At 40.6% G+C, this 24,562-nt stretch overlaps 1 protein-coding gene across 1 annotated transcript; it reads right to left on the minus strand.

Moving 5' to 3' along the window:
- Nucleotides 1–778: 778 nt before the first annotated feature.
- On the minus strand, nucleotides 779–23,537 carry IFNGR1 (interferon gamma receptor 1). The gene is made up of 7 exons (XM_039707006.1): nucleotides 23,345–23,537; nucleotides 16,072–16,186; nucleotides 15,499–15,671; nucleotides 13,954–14,102; nucleotides 13,092–13,263; nucleotides 11,943–12,058; nucleotides 779–5,722 (listed from the first exon to the last, which is right to left on the minus strand). The coding sequence occupies exons 1-7, from the start codon at nucleotides 23,430–23,432 to the stop codon at nucleotides 5,231–5,233; spliced, it is 1,305 nt and encodes a 434-aa protein (XP_039562940.1). The 5' UTR covers nucleotides 23,433–23,537; the 3' UTR covers nucleotides 779–5,230.
- Nucleotides 23,538–24,562: the final 1,025 nt, after the last annotated feature.

Consider the following 24,562-nt stretch of genomic DNA (forward strand, 5'->3'; position numbering starts at 1 on the left):
AAGAAAACAAAGTGTATTTATTTTTGTTCTTTTTGCCCTCTATTTTCAGTCTGAAGGGATTGTATTTACTGTCTGAAAGGGCATTTTTGAAGGGATGTTAAGTTTTTGAGTTTGTTATTCAAGCAATGTTGGCACAGAATGAAAAGCTGTACCAGAGTCAATATTGTTACTGCTGTACTGTGCACGTTGCAAGGATTTGACAAGTGCAGGATTAATTTTGCAGGACACATAACAAGCTGGCAGGCAGAACCTCTTGGTTTGCCTGCTCATTGTTTGCTCTGCTTGTAATGCTTTTCCTCTTTCAAACTGTGGCTAGACAGCAGAAATTAAAACATCACACAAGTAAGACTTCTGTGCTCTTTAAACTTCTAATGAACAGTAGTAAGTTCCAAGAAAGGCCAGCTTTCCTCACTCTACTAATTAATCAATTCAAATGGTTTGACCATTTAATCCTTGGCCATAGCTTTAAAATAGAACATAAGGAAGCAGCCCCAGGCTGAAGTAATAGGACTGGACTTAAGTTACTGCAGGCTGCATCAACAGCGTCAAAGGGCAAAAGAGAAGCTGCAATGCTGAGGATGATGATGGTCAGTAGGATCCAGGAATTGCTGCACATAGCCACACACACAGATGGGCCACACACATCTCCCCCAAACAGTGTTTTGATTCTCAATAAAGCTCAAGCATACACAATGTAAGTAACATGAACTGAGATAGCTTCAAAATCAAAATTAGTCTTCAGAACAAACGCTAACAGTCATAAAGAGGCCAGGACACATTTTTTTTCTTATATTTTTTTTATTTGCATATAAAAACATTTAAACTGTACAGTATTTACAGGAATTTCATTACAGATTTCAGCCAAATAATGGCATCCATTTAGAGAATATAGAAAGAGTATTAATAAACAAGAACTTCACAGTTAAAGGACTGAACTACAAAAAAACCCCACACTAAAAGAATCTACATAGGTCACCTTTTCCTAAGATAAAAGGTGCTTAGTATTTGGCTTGTTATTTTGGTTGTGTGTTTTTGCTTTTAGGTTTTTGGTTTAAGACGTGCTGAAACTATTAATGTGAATAAAGTACAACATCTCTTACTTACTAATATTCAACTGTTTACATGGAACACCTCCAGAGCAGCTGGTTATTCCTAACCCTGAGAAAAGCAGGTTTTCTCATGCAAGTTTATTTTTCTGCAATCTTCTATGAAGGATTAAAAAAAAAAAAAAAGTATGTGCATCTGTTCCAGACAACTGTCTTGTTTCCACACATGTCAGTAGATTTAACAATTTTTTTTTTAAACTACATTATTGACTTATGTGGAAAAGCACCAAAAGCAGATTTGATGTTTCTGTGCCAGCACACAGTACTGCCACAATACCTCATTGTTAACTGCAGATCTAATAATAAAAATTACAATGTCCCTCAAGGACAAGAACTAAAGAAGTTCTCAGAAATGTTGGCAGGTATGAGGCCAAAGTTTTGTGAAGTTCTCATTCCCAGGATATAATGTTTTGGAGTCTTAACTTATCACCCAAATTACCTTAAAGCGTGATGAAGGGAGGAGTGCTAAGCAGCCAGGACAAGAGTAAAAATCTGCTGAAAATGTTTGAAGTGGCAAAACCTTGTACGTGTCATACTGGATAGCTGATAGGTCTATAAAAGGCATGAATATTAAATTATTTTCAGTGTATAAATGTTAGGCACTTCCACATTCTGAATCAAGGTGCTGTGTATGAATATTCAGAAGCTCAAGCAAGCTACTTCATCACAAGAATATTAATCAATTAAACAAACTCAGGTGAAAATACATAGATAAATACTGCCGGACAGGTTGCCAATGACATTATTCAGATATTTAGTATTACAGAACTGCAAAAGCAAGGCTAACTAGCTGTAGCTGGAAAGGCATTTCCCTTCCCATCCCAAGAAATCCTCACACTGCAAGCTGCTGGATTGTATCCAAACACAGATTACCACCATGACTTGCCCTACTCTTAGGCTTTCAACACCACTACAGGCAACTGCTAAGAACAGGACTGGTGGTAACAGAGCTTACTGACCCAGAAACACATTTTGTCTCACTGTGGCCTCACATTTTCAGCTAGTCACAGCTAGTAAAAGAATCCTGCACCCTTAAACTTCTTTATTTCACAACTACAAAAGCTCTAAACTGGCCTGAGCAATTTAAACATCTAAACTATCCCTGTGCCACTAGGTAAGTATGCAGCATACAGAAGACCGACTGTAGGTGTGGTGCTGTATTTACAGCTCAGAAATTTTGGTTTAAAAGTACATTTAACCTTGTTTTATTTCAAGAACAGGTCTGTTGTACATATATGGGATACAGTACATAGCACTCAGCTGTTCTTGATTTTCAGCTTCTAAAATAACACCACCTTTCCAATACATGTGACTATCTGCCATGACAAATTTTTCCCAAATGTTATGATATATTTTTGTGTAATTTCTTATTGATATTAACATCGCTGTTCTTAATGATATCATAGTTCCCGGCTGAGTCCTTTTACTCACATTTGACTCCGCGTGAGTTGAAAGATTCAGAAGAATGTACAATGTAGCTGTACTGCAGGGTAAAGAGAAAAGAACCGGAGACAGTAACTTGGTTTTAAAATGTGTCTATCTGCACTCCTCTTCCACTGTGCCAGCAAAGGAAAATCTTCCAGAGCAATGAAACACAGCTCACACAAATCCAAGATGCCAAGCCTTAGTTCTAACAGCACCAGGGGTTCCTCATGCACTGCTAAGAATGTAAACCTAATAAAAAAAAAAATACATGCTTCTGATAGAATATTGGTTTTGTAGCAGATATATCAAATCCAACAACTGCCAGAGCTAATTCCTAAATTCCTGATGTTCTTGGATAACATTTTTTTTTTTGACAAAACTGACAGAAGGAAAATAAGCTACCAAGTGCAAGGTTAAATACTCTGAGCAGTTGCAAAGAAAATACTCAGCAAATTGTCTGGTCAGAAACTTATTCCCAAAAAACAAGACTAATCTTACAGTTTCTAATGTTCTCTTTATCCCTTCAGAGCCAAGTTTAACTTAAACACTTCTCTGACACTTATAAATTCCTGAGGTATTTAGTGCAATTCATATTCATCAACAAACCTCCAAACTCAGAAAGAAATTGCATCAACTCCAATCTTTGCACAAGACACAGCTGCTCATCTACTTTGTAGACAGCCTGCTAGAAGCTTCAATGATGAACCAAATCACTACCTGGAAAGTCAGTTTAGTTGAAGTTTCAAGTGCAATTAATGCTAAAAAGCATACTTGTAACACCAAGAGTGTTATTTTCTGCACCTCTGCCATGGGGAGACCTACACACTGGTGCATCCTGAGCAGTAAGTCACTAAGCACTGCCTTCTGGGAAATCAACCCAGAACATGACATTGAAAAAATTGCAAGGGGGTCTCATTATGTTTGAATAGAATGCAGAAATAAATCACAGCCAGCTAACAATTATTAACTGGGCTTTCCGTGCATCGTAACTACAAAATTCACCTGCTTGATTTGGCTTTTCCTAAAATTATCAAAACCCTGGTAACCAATCTGTTACCTTCCTGTGAGTAGTGATGGGAAAAATTATTGTCTTTAAATCTTTTGCACCATTGTGGTCAATATCTGATATATACAAGAACGGAAGCACTCCTGAAACTCCTGTATAAACTAACTTCACCTTAAAAATACTCATGCCACTGAGAAATCTAAGGACAGAAGTACTATGACACAGGTTTTCCTTTAAAACCACCTGCTGTAACAGCCTAACAATTCTGATAATCCTATAGAAATGTCTTTTTAAATGGACCAACTTGTACCCGTAGTGTGTTCTTTTCTCCTTCATTAATAATTGTTATAAACATTTCCTACAAATAGAAATACCTATCAAATCTTGATTAAAGGGAAATAAATTGATTGCATGATTTCAATATGAAAAATTTTATATAAAAATAAATTCTTATTCCTCAGTTTTCAAAACTATAACTCTAGGATACAAAATTCAGAAGGCTGTCAGATGACAACAAAACTTACGAAGTACAACTCAATCACACTATTTTTCTATTGTCTTGAGACATATTTTCAGAGGGTAATTTTACATAGTTCCTGAGTTATGTAATTAAAACAGAGGAAATTACAGTGATTTTCATCCTGCTAGAAAACATGCTTAGAAGTAGCTCTATTAATTTCTTTTTAGAGAACATATTGTTCTAAAAATTAGGATAAAAGTGTCCCAGAAGAAACCAGCCTTTTGAATTTTAAGGACATTTTCTAAAGAATTTGTGCAACCACCCATTAGACTTTTTTTTTCTCAGTGATGATCAGTCAGCTTGCTAATATGTTCTGCCAGAATGTCACCAGGTGACCCACATGGGTGCTGCTGTACTGAAGTTAACAGCAAAGACTACAAATTCACAGAATTGTTAGGGTTGGAAGGAACCTCTGGAAATCATCCAGTCCAACTTCCTGGCAAGGCAAGGGTCACCTAGAGCAGCTGACACAGGAATGAGTTCAGGTGGGTTTTGAATGTCTTCAGAGAGGGAGACCCCATGATCTCCTTGGGCAGCCCCTTCCAGTGCCCTGCCACACACCCTCAAAGCAAAGTTCTTCCTCATGTTGAGGTGAACTTCTTGTGCTCTTCGTTTATAGCCATTCCTTTTTTGACATGGAATCAAATTCTTAAGAGATACAGGAAGAACTTATAGGCATAATCTTATTTAAAAGAAATAAGAGCACTTAATTTAATACGAAAATACTCTTCAAAAGAAAAAGATAAGCAAGAGGATACCTCCAATAATAGTAAAATCTCTCAAACATTTCTTGCACATGTCTATCATAATCAAGTGAAGGATTTCTTAAGCATTATGTTCATTGAACTAATTTTGAACAAGATTTGAAGCAGAAGTGAATAATGGTACAGCTGCTATTTTATAGTCAATGGTATGTTTTCTATAGAGTATTGTTAAAAAACAGCACTATTTCAAATAGGAAATAATGAGCTGTATCATATATAAAAGCATTTTTAAAAGTGGTTATTATGAAATTTCCCCACACTTTTTATGCCATTTTCAGGTACTATTTTCAATTGTGTACTGATTAGAACAAGTACAACTTGTAGATGTTCACAATTTAACCCAGACTTTACATAACCTTCAGTAATGCTGTTCTTTCTGAGTTGTGGTTAAGCACATCAGTTATCCTGGCTACTCAGTTGGCCTGTAAGCATTCACAGGCTGTTCTTCACCAACATCTATCATCAACATATCCAACGGAACATGAGGCTTGTCATAGCCAGAAAACTTGAAGCAGCTGCTAGGAATGACTGCTTGCTGTGTTTCTGTGGTGGGAATCTCTGATCCTGAAGACTTATTGCATATATCCATTTGGCTACTATTAGAAATGAAGTAATTCTCTTTTCCTTCACAGTTTTGTTCATCAGTATTAAAAGAGCTCTCCTCTCTGCTTTCCTGCACAGGCACCTCTTCTACTTTGGCTGGTGCCTCTGGGGAAGGGACAGAAGATTCTCCATCACAGGAATTCACAGGACTAACAGTTTGTTCTTTTGGCTCTATCTCCAGCAAGTTTACTTCTCCATTCACTGGCAACTCCGACTGGCCTGATGTCACAGGTATGTACTTCCCCTCTGATCTTGGTCCCGCTAAGGTGCCTGTGTTCAGGTTTCTCATCACACTGACCTAAATGGGGGAAAAAAAACCCAACAAACTTTGAGTTTAAAAGTTGGAAAAATATGTAAGTTGATAATAACAAATTTAACATCATTATAACCAATTCCAAAACAAATTAAAATCTGGCACAGTCACTGGCCTACGTCCATGAGTTTAACTGTTCCAGTAACACTTGTATGCAAGATCTCAAAAATGCTTACTTTGGGCAAGCACATTTGCGAGGACCAATTCCATTTCATGTCACCCACTACACTGTGAAGTTTTCAACTTAGAGGAAAACAGCAAAAGACAACAATGTCATACTCTTCAGCTGGGGAAACCTTTCATACTCTGTAGCTAATGAGTGTAACTTACAGTGCCTGTGATAATTTCTGGCACCTGTCCCAACCAGGAGGGAAATGAACAACACACCCAGTAACTGCTTCTATGCTGAAGTCTATCAACTTATTTCACAGAGCCACTAAGCAGTGCCTCAGTGCTGTAACAAACTTTCATATTTCACTTTGAAATCGCTCCACAGGGTGATCATATCAATTCTTTCAATGGCCAGGCCCCAGCTTGTTTTAAACATTTACAATATGCCTTCAGGCTGCTTAGATTCTTTAGACTTTTTAAAAAATGTCTTTTCAAGAGTACATACAAATGAAAACAAAGGAGGGTAAACTTTCAGTGATTTGATGGTGTTCCCTAAAGCTAATAAAATGCCTTGGGAGAAAGAGTTAATGGTGTACTTTCACAAATTTTGTAATTCACTATGTACGTGTATCACACAATATCAAGTATTACAGATCCATGAATTTCTTAATAAAATACACAATCACTGTTTTTTCAGATACTTTGTGAAAAAAATAATCTGCCTGAAATTCAGATGGTAGCAAATTTGGAAGAAAGAGATGTATACAGGAGAAGGAAAGACAAAGTAAAATAGCATTAAGAAAAATTACAAGTAGACACAAAGAACCTCCCAGTCTGCACTAGTGTAAGAACTGAGAGAGCCATCAAAACCAGATGATCCAATCTGCCTCTGCTTTTCAGGAGTCTTCTCTGATTAAAAGGTTGTGAGACTGTAGCTTTACATTCATACCTTCAGAGTGTGTTGACTTCATTAGAAACTGTTTTCATCTCTCACTTCAGTCTGATTATCTTACCCCTCAGTAGCCCTGATACCTGTTGATGCTACTGTGTGACTAAGGCTGGACCAATAAAAGCATTACAATTTAGGAAAACCAACCAGCCAAACAACACCACAAGTGAAGCAAACACTCCCTGAAGAGCAGTTACTGGTCACCTAAGTTAGTTTTACAAACAGCTGTGTGCACATCACTAAGGTGAGACAATCCCCCAGGGAATCAAGGGTTGCCACTGAAAAGTGCATTCAGGCGGCTCCTGACACACTACAACCAGCTGCCACTCAACCATCAGTGTCTCAGGATCTTCATATTCTGTTATGGAAACAGAATATTACATAAAGAATATCCAGAGTAATTTCCATGAGAATTCATGGAAACCACTCATTCATAAGAAGCAGATGCTTAAAAGTTAGTTGCAAGTAACAGGTAACACCCAATAATGGGTAGATACTGAAAATGTTAAGAATACCTTAAAGGATTAATATACTTTTTTAGAATCCCTTTATATAGGTATATTGGATATATATCCAAAATATTGGGTACTTATGCTATACAACACTGATCTTGAAGGGAGCAGCATCTATAGTTTTTGGGGTGGGAGTTAGCAAACATCTGACTCCAATAACCACACAGCAAGTAACAAGAGAAGGTAATTCTCTGTGTAAGGTGGGATACTTGAAGAATGTGAATTACAACAAAGTATTACAGAAACCACAGTCAAAAGCTGCATTTCCAGCTTTCCATCTCTCCCCATACTAGTACATGCTAAACTGAAGTTAAAAACAAAACCCAGTGAGTTCTTGTTTCTGTCCTTTAGGATTTCACACAGCTCTAAAAAAATCACAATCCTAAAATGTGTTAAGGGATCACCTTGCATTCTACACAGGTCCAGCACATTTCACAGTGAGCACTGGCAACACTGAGACTTTGGGATAAAATATTCTCTGTACAACTACATCCAAGACTTCTCAAAAAAAGGAAACCCATTTTCTCTTGACAAGTTTCTGACCTAGGCAAGACAGTGCAAAGACACTCCTATTCCCATTCATGAAAGAAGGAAGCGATCAGAAGAAAAAACTCCCGTGCGGTTCCTGGTATCAAAGGTTTTTTAAAAGCCACTGAGTCATGACAACAAGATGATTTAACAACTCATGCAGGTGTTTCTAGCTTCAAAGATAAGAATCAGTTTATTACAGTAACTGAATGCTTATTACAGTAACATTCAAAAGATCTCAAGTTACAAGGGTAATTATGATATGGTTGCTATTTGAAGAAAAGTATTTACTATAGATAAGTTAATATTTTTCTTTTATTCACATTACCTAGCAAACTGACAGCCAGTGATGGGTATCAGCAGTATTTCCTGACATGTGCAGGTACTCACATAACTTCCTGGCTCCAATAACAGCACCTGAGCTTTCAGGTCTTTCACTGTCTCAAGAGACTAGTGAGACACACTGCTGAAAGTCAGGCTCAAGGACACAGATAAATAACATATCCCAAAGAATCCATAACAGCTAAGGTAATTACCAATTCTTTCTTAACTTCCTTTCCTAATGATGTGTCCACCTATGAATTCCAAGTAATTTTCAGGTGCACATTTCATGAAGGAGAGTTTGAGAACTCCATTTCAAATCTTATTAGAATGACAGCAAAAATCTTTGTGGTCTTTGCATGGTTCCACAAAGCATTAATGCTATGTGAATTTATAAAGAGAAGATGTTGCTGCCCCCTAAAGTTGCTCACAGGAGAAAAAAAAAGTTCTCACAAAAGCAATGAAGCAGCTTCTCTCTTGTAAGATGACAATTATTTGTGGCAAGCGTTGGTCAATATTTACAGGAACAATTAGTTTCTCCACATCAAAAATATATGTTGCATAACCAAAGAGCAAAGCTTTTGTCATTCCTGTCAGAACCAGAAAAACCACCAGCAGAAAACAGAAAAGTAGGTTTAAGTAAGACTCAACTTTCGCTTTTCTCTTGAGTGTAGATGCTTTCTACTCCCAAAAATATTTGCCAAAATTCAAAGATAAAAGACATTGATGAAAAAGACAGGGAAGTTAAAGCAGAGAGAGAGAGATGCCCACAGCACATCAGAAAATTATGGTCAGGTTCCTTTAAAAGTGGGTAAGCCCTTATCACATATCTTAGAACAAAAATCTAGTACAGGAATAGCCACAGGACAAACTGCAATGACTGAAGACAATGGGTGGAAAGAGACAGCCTCCTGCAATACTTTTTGTAAGATAAATGAAAGGGAGTTTTAACTACAGCTGAACTGCTGAAAGACCACATTCCTTTGATCCAGGCAGAACACTAACAGGATATCTTGTAAAGGCATCTGTCCCATTTCACATATGCATATTCCTGGTAGGATCCTACTGTTTATAATGATGTTTAAACATTTAAACAAACATGTTTTCTAATGAAGACAATCATTCATTGCCTATATCAAATGACACCTGCACTGTGGAAGTAGGACCAAGACATGACTCATATGTAATTCTTGGGAGTCACAAACAGCACAGAGAAGACAATATAAAAGCTCTGGAGCTCTAATTGGCAATGGATTTTTTTTCCTTTCTCTGAGTATAAGACTTGCAAAGGTAGCTGCTTGATGGGTACTCTTTCTAATTTTTCCCTCTCTTGGGAAATTCCAAGTTGCTGGAAGTCACTCAAATGATATTTTCGTATCTACTTGAAGGTGCCAGGAAGGAGATCACAGAAAAACAGCAGTCCTAAGGTAGGAAACCTTACCCAGCCTTTTAACAGATGGAAAAACCCCTAGACGTTTTATTTTCAGACAAGCTCAAGTAAGGCACAATAATCATAACCTGTACAGAAAGAAATGCCTAGTACATATTCAAAGGTCAGTGACAGGCTCTAAGTGTCATTAAGCCTATAGAGATAATGTAACATAATTAAACTTATCGTTCATATTAATTAAATTGTCTGTTCATTACTTGAAATTATTAACCATAAAATAATTATGCTTAAGTTATTTATTGCTTATTTTACATTCCCATAGTACTCACATTACCTATATTGAAACTACCTCTATGAGCTCTACAACTTATATTTGACATTAGAACTTCATTGGAATAGGCAGAAACACTGAATATCCTGATTTGGAAGGGACTCACAAGAATCAGTGTCTACTTCCTGACTCCATCCAGAGCAACCTAGGAGTTAAACCACACATCGCAGAGCATGGGCCAAATGCTTCTTGAATAGGATTTGGGCAGTGACCACTTCTCAGGGGAGCTTGTCTCAGTGCCTGACCACCTAGCTAACAATATTTATAAATAGTTATAGGCTTTGTTCAGCTCCTTAGCAATAAAATATGATGTAGTATGTGAACCATACTGTGATACTGGAACCTAGGAACCACAAAGTAACATCTAGCCCAGTAAAATGAGAACATGGGCACGAACAGGAGTTTCTACAAGGTGAGCTCAAGTTTGAATTTGGAGCATGCCTCAGGAAGCTCACAGGTGTCAAGGAGCACACATTCTATTTGTGATATTCTGCTTCCTAATCCTTTAGATGAGATATCCCAGTGCTACTGGAAAGCCAAAAGAAATGTTTCCATCGTGCACAGCACTGTAATCCTGCATGATCCATCTTTTGCTAGGATGAATGGTCTTCACAGAAATTACTGTTGCATGTACATAGGACACAATGTTACATATTCAGGCAAGTACACCCTGGTGTGAACATGACAAAGTCTCCAGCATCTGCTTTGGTATTGGGGCCTAGCTGGAGATGTCAGAGAGATTTCTCTCATCTATTTTTTAAAGCCTACAGTGTGAACGTCTACCCCCAAACTAGTCCCCTGGCTCCATCACAGTCCATGGAAAGAAACAGGAATTTTAGAAAGCATTTTGTCTGACCAGAAGTGCACATAATTTCAGAACAAGATGAATCATCTCGTGCTGCACAAGTTGGTGGACTAGATCACTGCTTTACTACAAAGGGACCACCTCTGGCTTGGTATCTCCATTTAGTCAGAGCAATCTTGCCTCCTGATATTCTATTCTAAAGAACACAAATTCCAGAGGAATCTTGGGCACTCACTATGGAGAGGTCATTTTAAAGGGTTTTGAAACTGAAGACCATGGAATCGAAGATTGTTGTCTACTCTCTCTATAAATGAGACTTCCTCCATTCCCTGAGAATATACTCTTGCTGTGATTTCTGTTTACTACTTCCTCAGGTGGCTGCTCTTTGAAGTTGTGGTAGTTCACTTGTTGTGACTAACACAACACCAGGAGAACATTACAACAGTAGTTCTTAGATACTCCACTCTGGCCTGACAAGAAACCAAGGAGTGCTGCTGCTTTTAAGGAATGTCCCCTCTGTTTCTTAGGTGTGGATACAGGAAGTTTTTAAGATAAAGCAGCTGTTGACATCTCTTCCCTGTGACTGCTCAGTGTGAGAACAGACTTCCATATGTCCTCCTTCCCTATTCCTACAGAACTATTACCCCCTCCCCTTACTCTGCAAATTACAAATATAGTAGCAATCAGCAGAATAGCCAATACCACCGTTTAATGACGGAATCTCACAGCTCTTGTGACAGGACAAAGGGAAATGGGCACAAACTGAAACACACGGAATTTTGTCTGAATGTAAGAAAAACTGTGAGGGTGGTTTAACATTGGAATAGATTGCCCACAGTAGCTGTGGAGTCTCCTTCCTTGCAGGTATTCAAAAGCCATCTGGATGTGCTCATGGCTAACGTGCTCTTGGGCTTGAGCAAAAGGCTTTGGGTAGATGACCTCAAAATGCCTCTTCTCACATCAGTGATTCTGTGGTTTTGTGTCTCTGCTACTACAGTGAATACAAACCTGCCTAGGTATGCACACGCTGAGTTTTTAAGAACCAAGTTCTCAAACTAGACCAACTACTGCTACTTCAGTCAAAGAGAGACTGAAGTCTAGCCCTAAAAAACTAAGAAGCATCTGGTTGCAAAGGCTATTAGAATATTAGACCAGCATAAATTCTAAATATCTACGAGACCATGGGAAAGAAGTCAAAAAAACCCAACCAAACAAACACAAGAGATTGGCATAAACACACAGTAGTTACAGAACTTACCAAAGACTTAGGCAGCTGTATGTTGTTTTTCCTCAGTTTCTTGCAGCCACAATATACAGTCGGAATTACCGTCAAGATCCCAATAACAACACACAGGATGATGATAACATGTGTACCTAAGAAGTTAAAGCAAAATCTACTAGGAATTTGGAAGAACAAGCCACTGCTGTATCATTTAGAAGAATTTCAGAAATTGTAATAGCTCAGACTGCTTAGCTGTAATGTGTGAATTTGTCAATCTACTACCTTTTTTCACTCATGAAAACTTAATCCATAACACTTTTATGGAGTACATAAAAATTAGAATGACAGAAGCTTTTCAGTTTATATAAACATAATCAATTTTTTTATAGAAATAAAGGAATTTTGCAATTAATTTTTTGTTCCTTAGACATGACGGATGGGGATAATGAGACTTGTACACCTCCTATGTGATAGCATATTAACTGACATAACTACACAGAGGTTATGTACAATAAAAATAAACTATGGTATCTTCCAAAACACAGAATTGTTAATGATTACAGTAGGACTCCATTAGTCTGACTCTCCTCAATGCCCTCCCTCATCCAGCTGCTCCTGAGCATTCAAGAAGACTGACTGCTTCTATCTATTTCATCTCTTTGCTGAAATTACAGGCCATGATGAAGTACAATCACAATGTTTGTAAGAGGTTCAGAGATAAAAATTTGGGTCACTATTTGCCTTTTGTTCTCTTAATTACAAAAAAGACAGTAATATCTTAATGACCACAAGTTTATAGTTGCTTCCAGTTAAAAGTATATACACATTACCCTCAGTGATGAGGCTGAGCAAAAAGCTAGTTGCTAGAAGACAATGCCTATGAATACCATACAGCTCTGTGAATGATCCATTTGTGATTTTGTAATCACACCAGTGTTCATGTGCAATAGAAATAGGGTTTGTAATATCAACACAGGAAAACTGCCCCAAAAAGATTCAGGGTCACTTGAAAATAATACATAATTTGTAAAGGTCAGAACTGTCCAAGTGCATTTGGAAAAGACTGACTAAGCTTTCCCTATGTTTTTCTATTCTCCCAAAGGCACCCCAAGCATCAAATGCTTGCTAGATCAGATGTGTCTTCAGATTCAGTATGTTCTTAATATAGCATTTGAATCCTCTTACTCAATGTCTGCCTGAGAGGAACAGGAATGCATCTTTCCTCTGATGGAGTGCCAACCATCAGAGAATCAAAAATTCCTATTGCTGAAACACAGTAAGTGGAACCTTCAGTAAGAATTGGGATTTTGAGGCTACACTTAGGCATTGTACAGTTGTCCTCGTAGAACTCTTCAGTCTGAAAAAAAATGGAAGACATGTTATATCATTTGACTCACTAGAACAACATTCCAGTACCTTCCACTACTTCCAAAAATGTTAAAACACTATTAGATGTGCTTCTACATCACTCATATGCTTTGCAAAAGCTGTGTGACCATCAGGTTACTGGCTACCTTAAGATGTTATATTTGATCAGAGCATGGTATTTTCCAGCTAAAATTTCTGTTGTTCATAGTAGAGATTCACATTTATAAAACTTGCACCTGGATGCATATGAAAAGCCAAGTAAGTAAACACACCTGTTGTAATTTTTCTTGCCTTCACCCTCCGTGATTGCTAAATAAACTGGTATAAATACCTTGAAAGGCCATTTTCTCAAGTCAAATGTCTCTTTAGACAAATGAGAAGGGCCCAAGTTAAGTTATTAATGTTTTAGCATGTATGCAGAAACAGCAGCATGTGATCCAGTAACATTTATCTTGTGTACAGTTAATGCAATAATCTAATTTTCATTGTAAGCACTCATTCGGACAACTACAATACAAACCTTTCATTCACATATTTCATTATAATGCGCTCAACATTTCAGGTGCTCAACTGTTTTCTTGGTACCTGTTAGCTCCATGTGCCATAGGCATAAATCCCTTGTATAGGCATTTAAGGCAAACAAGTGTTTTTAAATTTAAATTTTATTTTTGGAACCTACCTCATTTTTACTATTCCGAACAGTCACCAAGTAGGCAAGACTTGAATAAATGTCTTTAATACAAGAAAGAGGGAATACAGGATGGTGAATATCAACCATGATTTTATCACCATGTGTTGAGACATTCAGTTTTGGCGGTCCTAGTTTTCCTGCAACACATTGCACCATTGCTATTAGGCCAAAGCTTTTAACATAAAACATGGTATTTATTGTTAGTTTTCCAAAATTCATCAGAGATTTGAGAAGAATTACGTCTATTTCCATGCTGTGAATATTGCATAGCTGTGGTAAGACTTCTCTGTTGCTTAGAAGTAATGGAGGCATTTGGATACATAAACTAATCAGCTTCTAAAATGGAAACAGACTGTCCATGATGAATTTCACTGTTAAGCAATTTAACTTTCCTACACACATAAGGCTATAAAAATTCAGCTGACAACAGAAAATACTAACAGCAATTAAACATATACATGAATGAGAACCAAACACAAGATCCTGCTGACTAGATCCCACCATAAATCACCTCAGTTAAAAACAATACTGCACTGAAACAAAGCCTATATGAAAAGATAAACAAATCTCACCATGAGCGCCATTTGGAAACTTTGGATTTCCCATGGCAATGGCCTATGTGAATTTTTCATGTCTAATGGTCTGACTGAACACAAGTTTCTTGTTCAATGGGAAAAGGATTTTGTCTCTTTTCTCCATACATGGCTACCAATTTTCTGGAAACTGTCACACTGAGCATTATTACCAAGACTTGTGTCCTTTTGTCAAACTATAGAAATCAGCCACTATTTCAAGTAATAGGACTGCTGAGTGGGAACAGAATCATAGCAGAAAGCTATGGGAGGGACTCCACTCCTTTGGCTCCAGAAATGCAGAAATAGATAGAATTCAAATAGAATCTCATGGGCCAGCTTCTCCCTGCAAGCTGTATGTTGGGAACAGAGCAAGCATGGTAAGAAGTCCCTTGGTCTTTCCTGACTCTGTTGCATTTCCTTTGCACTGCCTATGCAATGCCAGGGCCTGCCACACTGGACTGTACACACAAAATTTGCTTTTACAGTACTGATGTTAAAGTCTGATTTTTTCCAAAGCAGCCTGAAGGATTTACATAAAGAACTAGTAACTCAGTTATCCAATTACAGCTTTTAGTATTACCTAGATACCTGAAGCTATCAGTTCATGGCATTCTAGTGTCAACCAATACATTGCTACTTCAGTGCTGCCTAAAGGTCCATGTTTGCTGGTGACAGTTTCCTACCCTAAACTGGTGTCTGGAACATGGGAAGGATTCAGAGTGCACCATCAGCATCACCATGCCTTTAGACATTTTGAAACAAATACTAGGACGCCAAAGAGTAAGAGCTAGCAAGCACCATAAAGTCCCTACTAAGCAATCATCATGCTTCATTTCATCCTGGACTCCTGGCTTTAAGGTATTCCCCAAATGCAATGCAGTAACAGAAGAAAATGAATAATTACTAACTCTCTAAATTTTTGGAAAAAATTACTAGGTTTAGTTCAGATACAACTTACCATGCCTTTGCAAAATAAACTCATTTGCCTCAACATATTCAGACTGTTGTGACCCAACAACAGCTTTAACTTGAAGCCAATGAGAAGAATAAGGGTCACATATTTCCTCTGAGAGATCACAAAAATGAGCTGAAATGTTCACACAGGTTGAGACATTCTTATAGTGACCTAAACTGTAAAACAGAACAAGTAACAATTAATACAATTTCAACTGCACAATTCTGTACAATACACTGCCTGTAACAAAAAACTGTGAGGGTGGCCAGGAGCTGTGAGGGCACAGGTTGATCAGGGGGATGTGGAGTCTCCTCCCCTAGGGATATTCAAAAGCCACCTGGACATAATCATGGATGACCTGCTCAAGCAAGGGGCTCGGACAGATGACCTTCAGAGATCCCTGCCAACCTCAACCATTCTATTACCTGACAAATTTTGCCTAAATTTACACTTGAGCAACCTTCACCCTACGTGATTTCACTGCATAGAAACAAGAGAATTTGCCATGGACTGACTACTTTTATGTGCTTCTAGAGAACATCAGGTATAGGAAATAATAAAATAGTAAGAACTTACTTGTAAGGCTTGATTTCCACAATAAAACGAGGAGTTTCAGACATAGACGGGTACTGCCAATGCAAAACTGTTTTGAAATTTTCAGATGTTACTACAATCCCTGTTGGTGAAGGCACTAGAATGAAGAGAACAATTGCACTTTGATAAACATACCTTTGCAAACACAAGAACAGCCAAATGTACTTCTAAATTATTTGGAAAAGGCAACGTGCTAGGCATAAAAATCACAAATACTTCCCCCAAATGAGCTAGTCTGTCACCAGTACAAACACTCATGAGCCCTGTAAGCTGACTTATTACTCACCTCTCCTGCAGAGACAGCTTCTGTACTCTTTGCAACATCAGATAACCCATGCCCACTGAAAGCAAGTCCCTCAGAAAGCCTGTATCAGGTCCATAAGCAGTGACGATTATACCCATTTGGTCTTTTACAGATATAACAGCAAGACAGGTTGTAAGACTTTACTCAAGTTAGAGGAGATTAGCCTTGTTCCTGTAGATTTCTCTTGCTGTTCAGAAATGAAATTGGAGTGGATGGGCTAGGAAATAGTACCAGAGCTAGAGTATCAAGGCCATAATACAACAGGCCTCCTAGGGTAAGCCTGGATTCCCTATGAATTCCTAACAGTGATGCTTCTACCACTCCAGCAGTATCTTCAGTAAGCTGTGATGACCAAAATAAACTACAAACATTTGTAAGGAATTTGAACACTGAAGCCATAATGTAGTTCCATTTGAAGGAGCACATTTGAAGTATCCTTAAACAACATCAGAGGTAACGCAGTAAAACAATCCAAAAATAAGAAGCAACACTGACAGTCTTCCACGTGCAGCAAGATATAATGTAGTTCCATTTGAAGAAGCACATTTGAAGTATACTTAACAAACAACATCAGAGGTAATGCAGTAAAGCAATCCAAAAATAAGAAGCAACACTGACAGTCTTCCACGTGCAGCAAGTATCTGTTTCAAGCAGCAACCTCAAGAGGGTATCAAGGGAGCAGCTGCAGGGGAAGGAATATTACAGGATCCTGTAAATGCTGAAGGCTGCCACATGACACTCAGGAAGAGAAGAGAAATTAAGTCACTCAACTGAATTCAACTATTGCATCTCAGCTTCTCGATGTCTGGTTTGGCACCCCTAGTATTCTCAATGTGGCTTTAACAAAATGCTGAGGGAACTCATATTAGACCTGCTCCTGCTCTTGTTCACAAAGCAAGTAATACAACTTCACTCTGTGATATATTTAGGGAAAGCATACAATTTTCACATTCTGAGAACAAGACCACAAATATAACACATTACTGAAAGTGATATGCTGAGGCTGAGACATGCTATTGACAACCACAAAGGTTTGATGTAATATAGGTCATTCTGCAAGCAGTACTGTGGTTTGTTTTAATAACAGTGGTATTTCAGCTATTGGAAGAAAAGGAACATAATAATCAAATTCACAACCACAAGAAAAAAAAAAGGTGACAATTTGACAGAAGAGGTGTCAAGCACACAGATAGGTGAAAGCACATAATTGTTACTTCAAATATGCACTTTTAAGTGTAGCTAGCCTTACAAAAGTTTAACTTTTGTGTACTATTACACAAAAAAAGCCTGCTTAACATAAGGGGTTGACCTGAAAGCACTGAAGGAGGTAGCAAATATTATAGTATGGCCCCCCCATCATCTGCCCAAGGCTTGGGGAGGTAGGTCCCTGCTGACTGTAATATACATACATATTGCTAGGTAGTGCTATCAATGCACTATCTAAGGCAAAAATTAATTCAATGAATTGGACATTTACGAGATGTAAAAATGAGACAGTCTTCAAAGCCTGACACTTGCACCTTGTGCAAGACTGTAACTCTTTCCCTCATTCTGGCATTATTGTATACACAGAGGGATTTGTCACCACTGCTTATGCAAGCGGAATTCAGGTGAAGTGCAATAATGTATATAATAGAACAGGGCCTGATGAATCCACAAGGCAGAGTTTGTGGTACAGCCATCTGAGACAACAGCAGCCCTAAAAGCCACAGAAATTCATTCAAGTCATATGTGACTTTTAAACATCATTTAGGCACTGAAATACAGACTGAAAGCACAAACTGAAAGCTTGAAAAGACAAACTGTGAAAAAATAACAAGTAAAAATGTATTTTGAAAAGAAAGTTTGTTCCTTTTTCAGGTTTCCATTAAAAACAAACAAATCATTATACTCCCCAAGTGACACATCATAGGAAGACGCTTAGAAACCACTTCAACAGGCCAAGAGGGACAACAGTTTGAACTCTGTTGTAGAGTTTAGGTTCACTCATAATTTAGATAGACAGCTGCAACAGTAACCTGTCAGTCCCTTCTGGGCCCCTGACTGGGAGAAATGTGCCTTCCTTGTGCCAGCCCTGTCCTCTACCTACAGTTGTTTCAGCTCACGGATTCACAGAATATTCTGAGTTGGAAGGGATCCCACAAGGATCACGGAATGTAAGTGGCCCACAGGGGGGTCTGAGCTCACATAACCACTTAAACTACACCCAGAAAGGGTAGCAGTTCTGATGACTTCACAAATGCAAAAAAGTCACTCTCTCCAGATTTTGCCGCCCATAAAAATGAAGAAAACAGAAAAGAGATCAGATAAATTTGCACTACCTTTGAATGCTTCTGCGGTACTCTGCAGCCACATGCATTGAAAAAAAAACCCAAACAGAAAAAAAGGTGGCAATAAGGCAACCAATACTCTGAAAGATGGATTCAGAAGGCAGCAAGTTAATGCTAAGGATGAAAATACTACATAAAAAGAATTTAGCCTACCTCTGAAGGCTGCATTTCCTTAATTTTATTTTGTGCCCAACTTGGGATTCAAAGGGTTTGAGATAACATTCTTGACTGGGATGTACTAGACTGAATTTACAACTGCTAGTGCTGTTTAGCTCCTGTGGCTTGCCCGGAGGCATATTTAGGTCCAGTGCTTGTTGCTTTCACTGCTTGCAGAACTGCTTATCAACTCACAGTAGTGTGTCTGGGAAAACATTCAACCATGGTGATACACATGGGCTGGCAAGTGGCCAGGGTATTGCTGCTTTCTGTGCTCTATCACACCCAGTACATAAAGTGGGAGGAAGAAGGAGGAAGCACGGGACATTTGGAGTGATGATGTTTGTCTTCCCAAGAAACCCTTACCATGATGGGCCCTGCTCTCCTGGAGATGGCTGAACACCTGCCTGCCCATGGGAAGCAGTGGATTAATTCCTTGCTTTGCTTATGTGCACAGCTTTTGCTTTCCCTATTAAACTGTCTTTAAATCAATCCCATGAGTTCTCCAGCTTTATCCTCTTGATTCTCTCCCCAATCCTGCTGGTAACACAGTGAACAAGCATCTGCGTGGGGTTTGGTTAAACCTTGACAAAATGGCCCTCCTAATTATTTATATCCTGACTTCAATCTGTTCTAAATCAAACAAAATCAGCCTGCACTAAAAGCAGAGTCCAGCCATCTGGGAGCTAGAGGAGAGTTAGGAGCACTGCCCAGCACCTCAGGACCAAAACTGAGCAGGAGGAGGTCACTGTCACCACAGGCTGCAGGAGCACCAAGCCCGTGACTTGGGGAGGAACAGGCAATGTCTGTCAGAGCAGTGGTTCTGCCTCCTGCCTCCTCCCCTTCAGGGCAGCACAGCTGGGTTAGCGTGCCCCCTCTCTGAGCACTTCTGGCAGGCCAGGCACCAAACAGGTCCTGCTCCTGTAGGACTGCTGGAGGGAAGTTGCCTGTTGGCTGTGCTTGGTTGGGAGCCTGGGAGACTGGCAAGCACCCAAGAGCAAGGCAATGAAGAAATTTTTTATCTACTAGCTGACCGGCTTTCTTTTAACAGGCAGCAGCCATGAAGTGTATGTGAAAATGCCTGCATGTGCTTGCCTTGGCCAGCTTTCATTTATCCCTCCAAACGAAACCCAGGATATGCATTTCTCTCGTAATGCCACTCCCATACCTTGATGGTGATGGTACTTCCTTAAAAAATTTACTGAAAACAAGCTTAAATTAATGCCTGTAAAACAATTTATGCAGAAGGTTCTACCAGAAGTTCTCAAAAGATCTCAAAACCACAAAGGAATTAGTTTACAAATTAAATTAGTACCATGACTGGAGTAAAATTTAAAGCTATTAATTTTAAAAATATTTACTGGCATGATCCTAAATGATTTCTCAAGTATCATGAATAAACATTATACACAGTAGATAGAGCATTTTTACAGCTTCTATTTACAACAGAATTTTATTTTCTAAGGGATCAGAGGTTTGAGATTGTTCTATGGAGTTCTTAAAATAATTGTTTATGATAAAAATCTCCACAAGGTTGTAGGCTGTACTAAGAAGAGAGATAGACTGAGATCACCATCTTGAGAAAAACCACAGCAAGTTGCACAAGATGGACACTTAAAAAACCAGATGTAATCATACAAGCTAAATATTGTTTTATCTATTTTATGAGTGTTCGTCCCTTTTGTTATAGCTGAGAAGTGTTGTAATAGGTGATATTTAAATACAGCACTTTCTACCATCTAGTTTGTTTTTGTTTGCAGCTTGACAGTAAGTTGCTATGAATGGCAGTAATCTGAATCATAAACAACAACTCACGGCCACCAATACTATCGCACACAACAGGAAGCCAGCTGCCTAAATGAACTATACACATCCTTGGAAATGCGGCTCACAATGTGCAGTAAGCACCTGAGCTGCTACCACAGCCTCTAAATCTTCCTCACCTTGACCACAGACCTTGTCTTCCACGATACTAAAATACAGACTGAGAGTTCCCAACAAGTGCCCAGCTCACTGTGGAGTCAGAGGCCTGTCAATGCAGGCACATTAGGCACCCAGCTGCAGGAACAGGAGGTGTTCCAGCAGCTGCTGGATTGTCTGGCTTCATTCCTTTTCTAAGGAAAACTGTGTCCTACAACAGAAGATGACTGAACATTTCCTCATTACACACTAAGCCCTGATATATGTATTATACTACTGGCACATTGAAAGCCCTGTAAGATTTAAGCGAAAAAAAATAACCATAAAACTATTGTCATGGAAATTCTGGGCTCCTCAGTACACAAGAGACATGGAGTTCACAAACAGGTCCAGCAGAGAGCTACAAGACTGATCAAGGAATTGGGACATCTCCATTATGAGGAAAGGCTGAGGGTGCTGGGCCTGTTCAGTCTCATGAGGAGCTGACCAAGAGGGGACTTCATCAATATCTACAAGTCTCTGAAGGAGGAGTGACAAGAAGCCAGTTTCACAGTGGTACTGAGCAACAGAACCAGAGACAACAGGCAGAAACTAACACACAGAAAGCTCCACCATATCTACAGTATGAGGAAGAACTTCTTTACTATGTGAGTGACCAAGCACTGGAATAGATTGCCCTGGAAGGCTGTGGAGTCTCCCTCACTGGAAATACTCAAGAACCACCTGGATTCCTGGAAGGCTGTAGAGTCTCCCTCACTGGAAATACTCAAGAGCCATCTGGATGCTATCCTGTGCTATGTGCTCTAGGATGACCGTGACTGAGCAGGAAAAGGTGGGACCCGATGACCCACTGTGGTCACTTCCAACCTGACCCATTATGCTAACCTGGATGCTATCCTGTGCTATGTGCTCTAGGATGACCGTGACTGAGCAGGAAAAGGTGGGACCAGATGACCCACTGTGGTCACTTCCAACCTGACCCATTATGCTATTCTATACGTGACAGCATCATAAACGTGGTTTAGACTTCCCTTTCTACCTTAATTCTTTCCCTGCAGTTCAGCACATCTACTTGCATCAATATTGTAACGAAGTAAGGACATGTTATTAGTCATTACATATAAAACCAGCGTTTTCATTCAACTAATACAAAGAATTTTCAATTAGAAGTATTTCCCTTCATGATGCTTTTGTTCACTACAAAAGAAGGGTTTCCTTACAGTGGCTGTGACCAAGCTGAGTGCAAGTCACCAAGCAAATACTGCTGGAGTTTTCAAAACCTAACTCAAAAATACATTCTGCTCCTTTGAGCTGAGGGTTTGCTGCACTTCCATGCAGAAAAGTGAGCTTTCTGCTCCGAGGCAGCCTGTTCTATGATCTACACCACAGCAGCACTCTCTATGCTTACAGAGGTAACTGCTGTGCTGGACTAGGCTGGATTAGAGCAGGTTTGTTTCACAAGTAACTTACTGGTACTGTGTTTTTTACCCTGAAAATGCTTAATACAATGTAGAAATGGCATATTTTACTAGCAATTAAAGCATGCCCTTAAAAGAGACTAAGTCAGAGCAAACAAGAAAACATTTAACATATCAAGCTATTTTACTGATTCAATGAGGAAAGAAGTTTCCCTGCAAAGTTTGCCAGTTATAATCAGACACCAAGTCAAACAAATGGATATTCAAAATTATTAAGGGACAATAATTCAGGCAGATTACTGGTTTTAGCACCGCTAGTCCAAATCAGACAAAGCTAAGCAGACTTCAAAGCATGGTGTGGCCCATTATTGGGGCAACTAAGTTCAGTCACTTCACCTGGGCATGGATCTGAACTCCAAGAAACCTCCATTTGCAGAATCCAAGGAGCCTGGGCACACAGCCCAGCTCTCAGCAGTCTCAATAGAAATTAAATGCATGTCTATTAGACAGCAATCTCTGCTTGTAATGAACTTCTCCAGTTTAAAATAAAACTAGTAAGCCTGACTAATTCTTTCGTAATTTACTTGCCGTGCAAACAGAGACACAGCGCTGCTCGCCTTTGGCAAGCCACTCCTCCCCAGGAGCGCTTGGCCAAAAGGTGCGCGCCCCAGGCCGCGATCCCGACACCTTTTTTACACTCCCCAGTCCCGTGCTCCCCATTTTCGATCCGAATTTCCCAGTTTCTCTACTTCTTTGGACACACGAAGTCATAAAGCACAGCACAGCAGGCCCGTGCGATGCTTTCGAACACCCGAAGCAAGGCTGATGTCACCAGCGCGCCGCCGGCGCGCCTCCAGACGCCCTCCGGGGCCAGGCTGGAGCGCGCACCGCAGAGAGCTCGGCCGGGGCCGGGCCCCTCGGCGGGGCGGCACGGCACGGCCCCGGGGAGCGGGGGCTCCTCCCGCCGCGCGGCGGCAGCCAGGCGGCCTCAGCGGCGGTGCTCGCTCCCGGCGGGTTCCGGGACAGGGCGCGGCCGCAGCCGCCGCCCCTCAGGTGAGCCGCGCTGCCCACCAGCCGCTCGGCCTGCCCGGGCCGCCCCATCCCCCCCGTCTCGCCCCGCCCGTTACCTGCGGGCGGCTGCTGCCCCTGGGAAGCCGCGCTCCGGCGGGGCGCCAGCAGCGCCGCGACAGCCAGGAGGGACAGCGGCACCCGCATGGCGCCCGCGGGGACCCAGCGCAGGCCGCCCCGCACACAGAGCCAGCCCCGCGGCGCTCCCACGCCCGCTCCTGCTCCCGCCCCGCTCCGCCGCGGCGCCTGCGCCGGGCAGGAAGGGGCGGGATGCCCGGCAATGGTACTGCGGGGGCGGGAGGAGGTCACAGCCGGGCAGCGCCCGGGGGGCGCCGGGGGAAGGGGAAGAGGGGGAGCCGCGGAAGTGTGGGCTGGCCCCGGCCCCGGGAATGAGGATGTTGTGCTCCGCGATTGACAAAGCCTGCGCTGGCTTTGTCAATGCTCTAAGTGCTGGTGGTGGGCCGTACCTGCCAGCCCCAGCTGCTTGGAAAGCACCGGCCAGCTCGTCGTGTTGAGACTTGTGCTCGCTCCCCGTTTCTTAAAAAACACGAGGTGTTCACCCTGTGGAGTGGTCCAGAAACAGCACACTGAACTCTCACACGTAGAGGAATCCTAACTTCGGCTGGGAGGTTTTATTCTTTCTTGGAAATAACCTAAATGTATATACCTTTCAAAAAATTGAAGTTTGCTGAGCAGGATGGAGACTGCAGTTTTTGCCACCTTACTGTTCCTGTGTCTCCCATCCAGGGTCCCAATGCCAGGTAATTCTGCAGCTTAACCTTTCAGAGTCCAGGCCACCCTGGGCCAGATGAGTAGAAGGAGACAGAAGAACCCTGTTCTGCTCCATGTCTCTGCAGCTGTGATGCAGGTGTAGCAGCCATATAAGCTCTTGTCAGTGACTTTGCAAATAGTGCTTTTTTCAGACCTAAAATGGAGGCACCTTGATGGATCCTTGACATAAACACATCTTCTCAGGCTTGCAAGGAAGGAGGAAACAGAGCTGCTTGCCAGAGCCATTATGCTTCCCCTTTCCCATACCTCTCTTTGAAAGAGTTCAGCTGCTCCCTCATCTTTATTTCCTGTCCCAAGCATTAGTTCACTCCCTAGGGAAAGGTGTGGAGAAATTGATTTTCTTGCCATCTAATATCCACACTGGAAAAATTCGAGACACCACAATTTGCTGTGTGGGAAGGAATGAGTAGCAAGGAGAGAGGAGGTCACAAGCTAGCAAGGGATGCTGAAGAAAACACCTCACTGTTATGGCCTCAGAAATCAAG

The sequence above is a fragment of the Passer montanus genome, unplaced genomic scaffold (genome assembly GCF_014805655.1).
Source record: "Passer montanus isolate IOZ18808 unplaced genomic scaffold, ASM1480565v1 scaffold2, whole genome shotgun sequence".
NCBI lineage: Eukaryota > Metazoa > Chordata > Aves > Passeriformes > Passeridae > Passer > Passer montanus.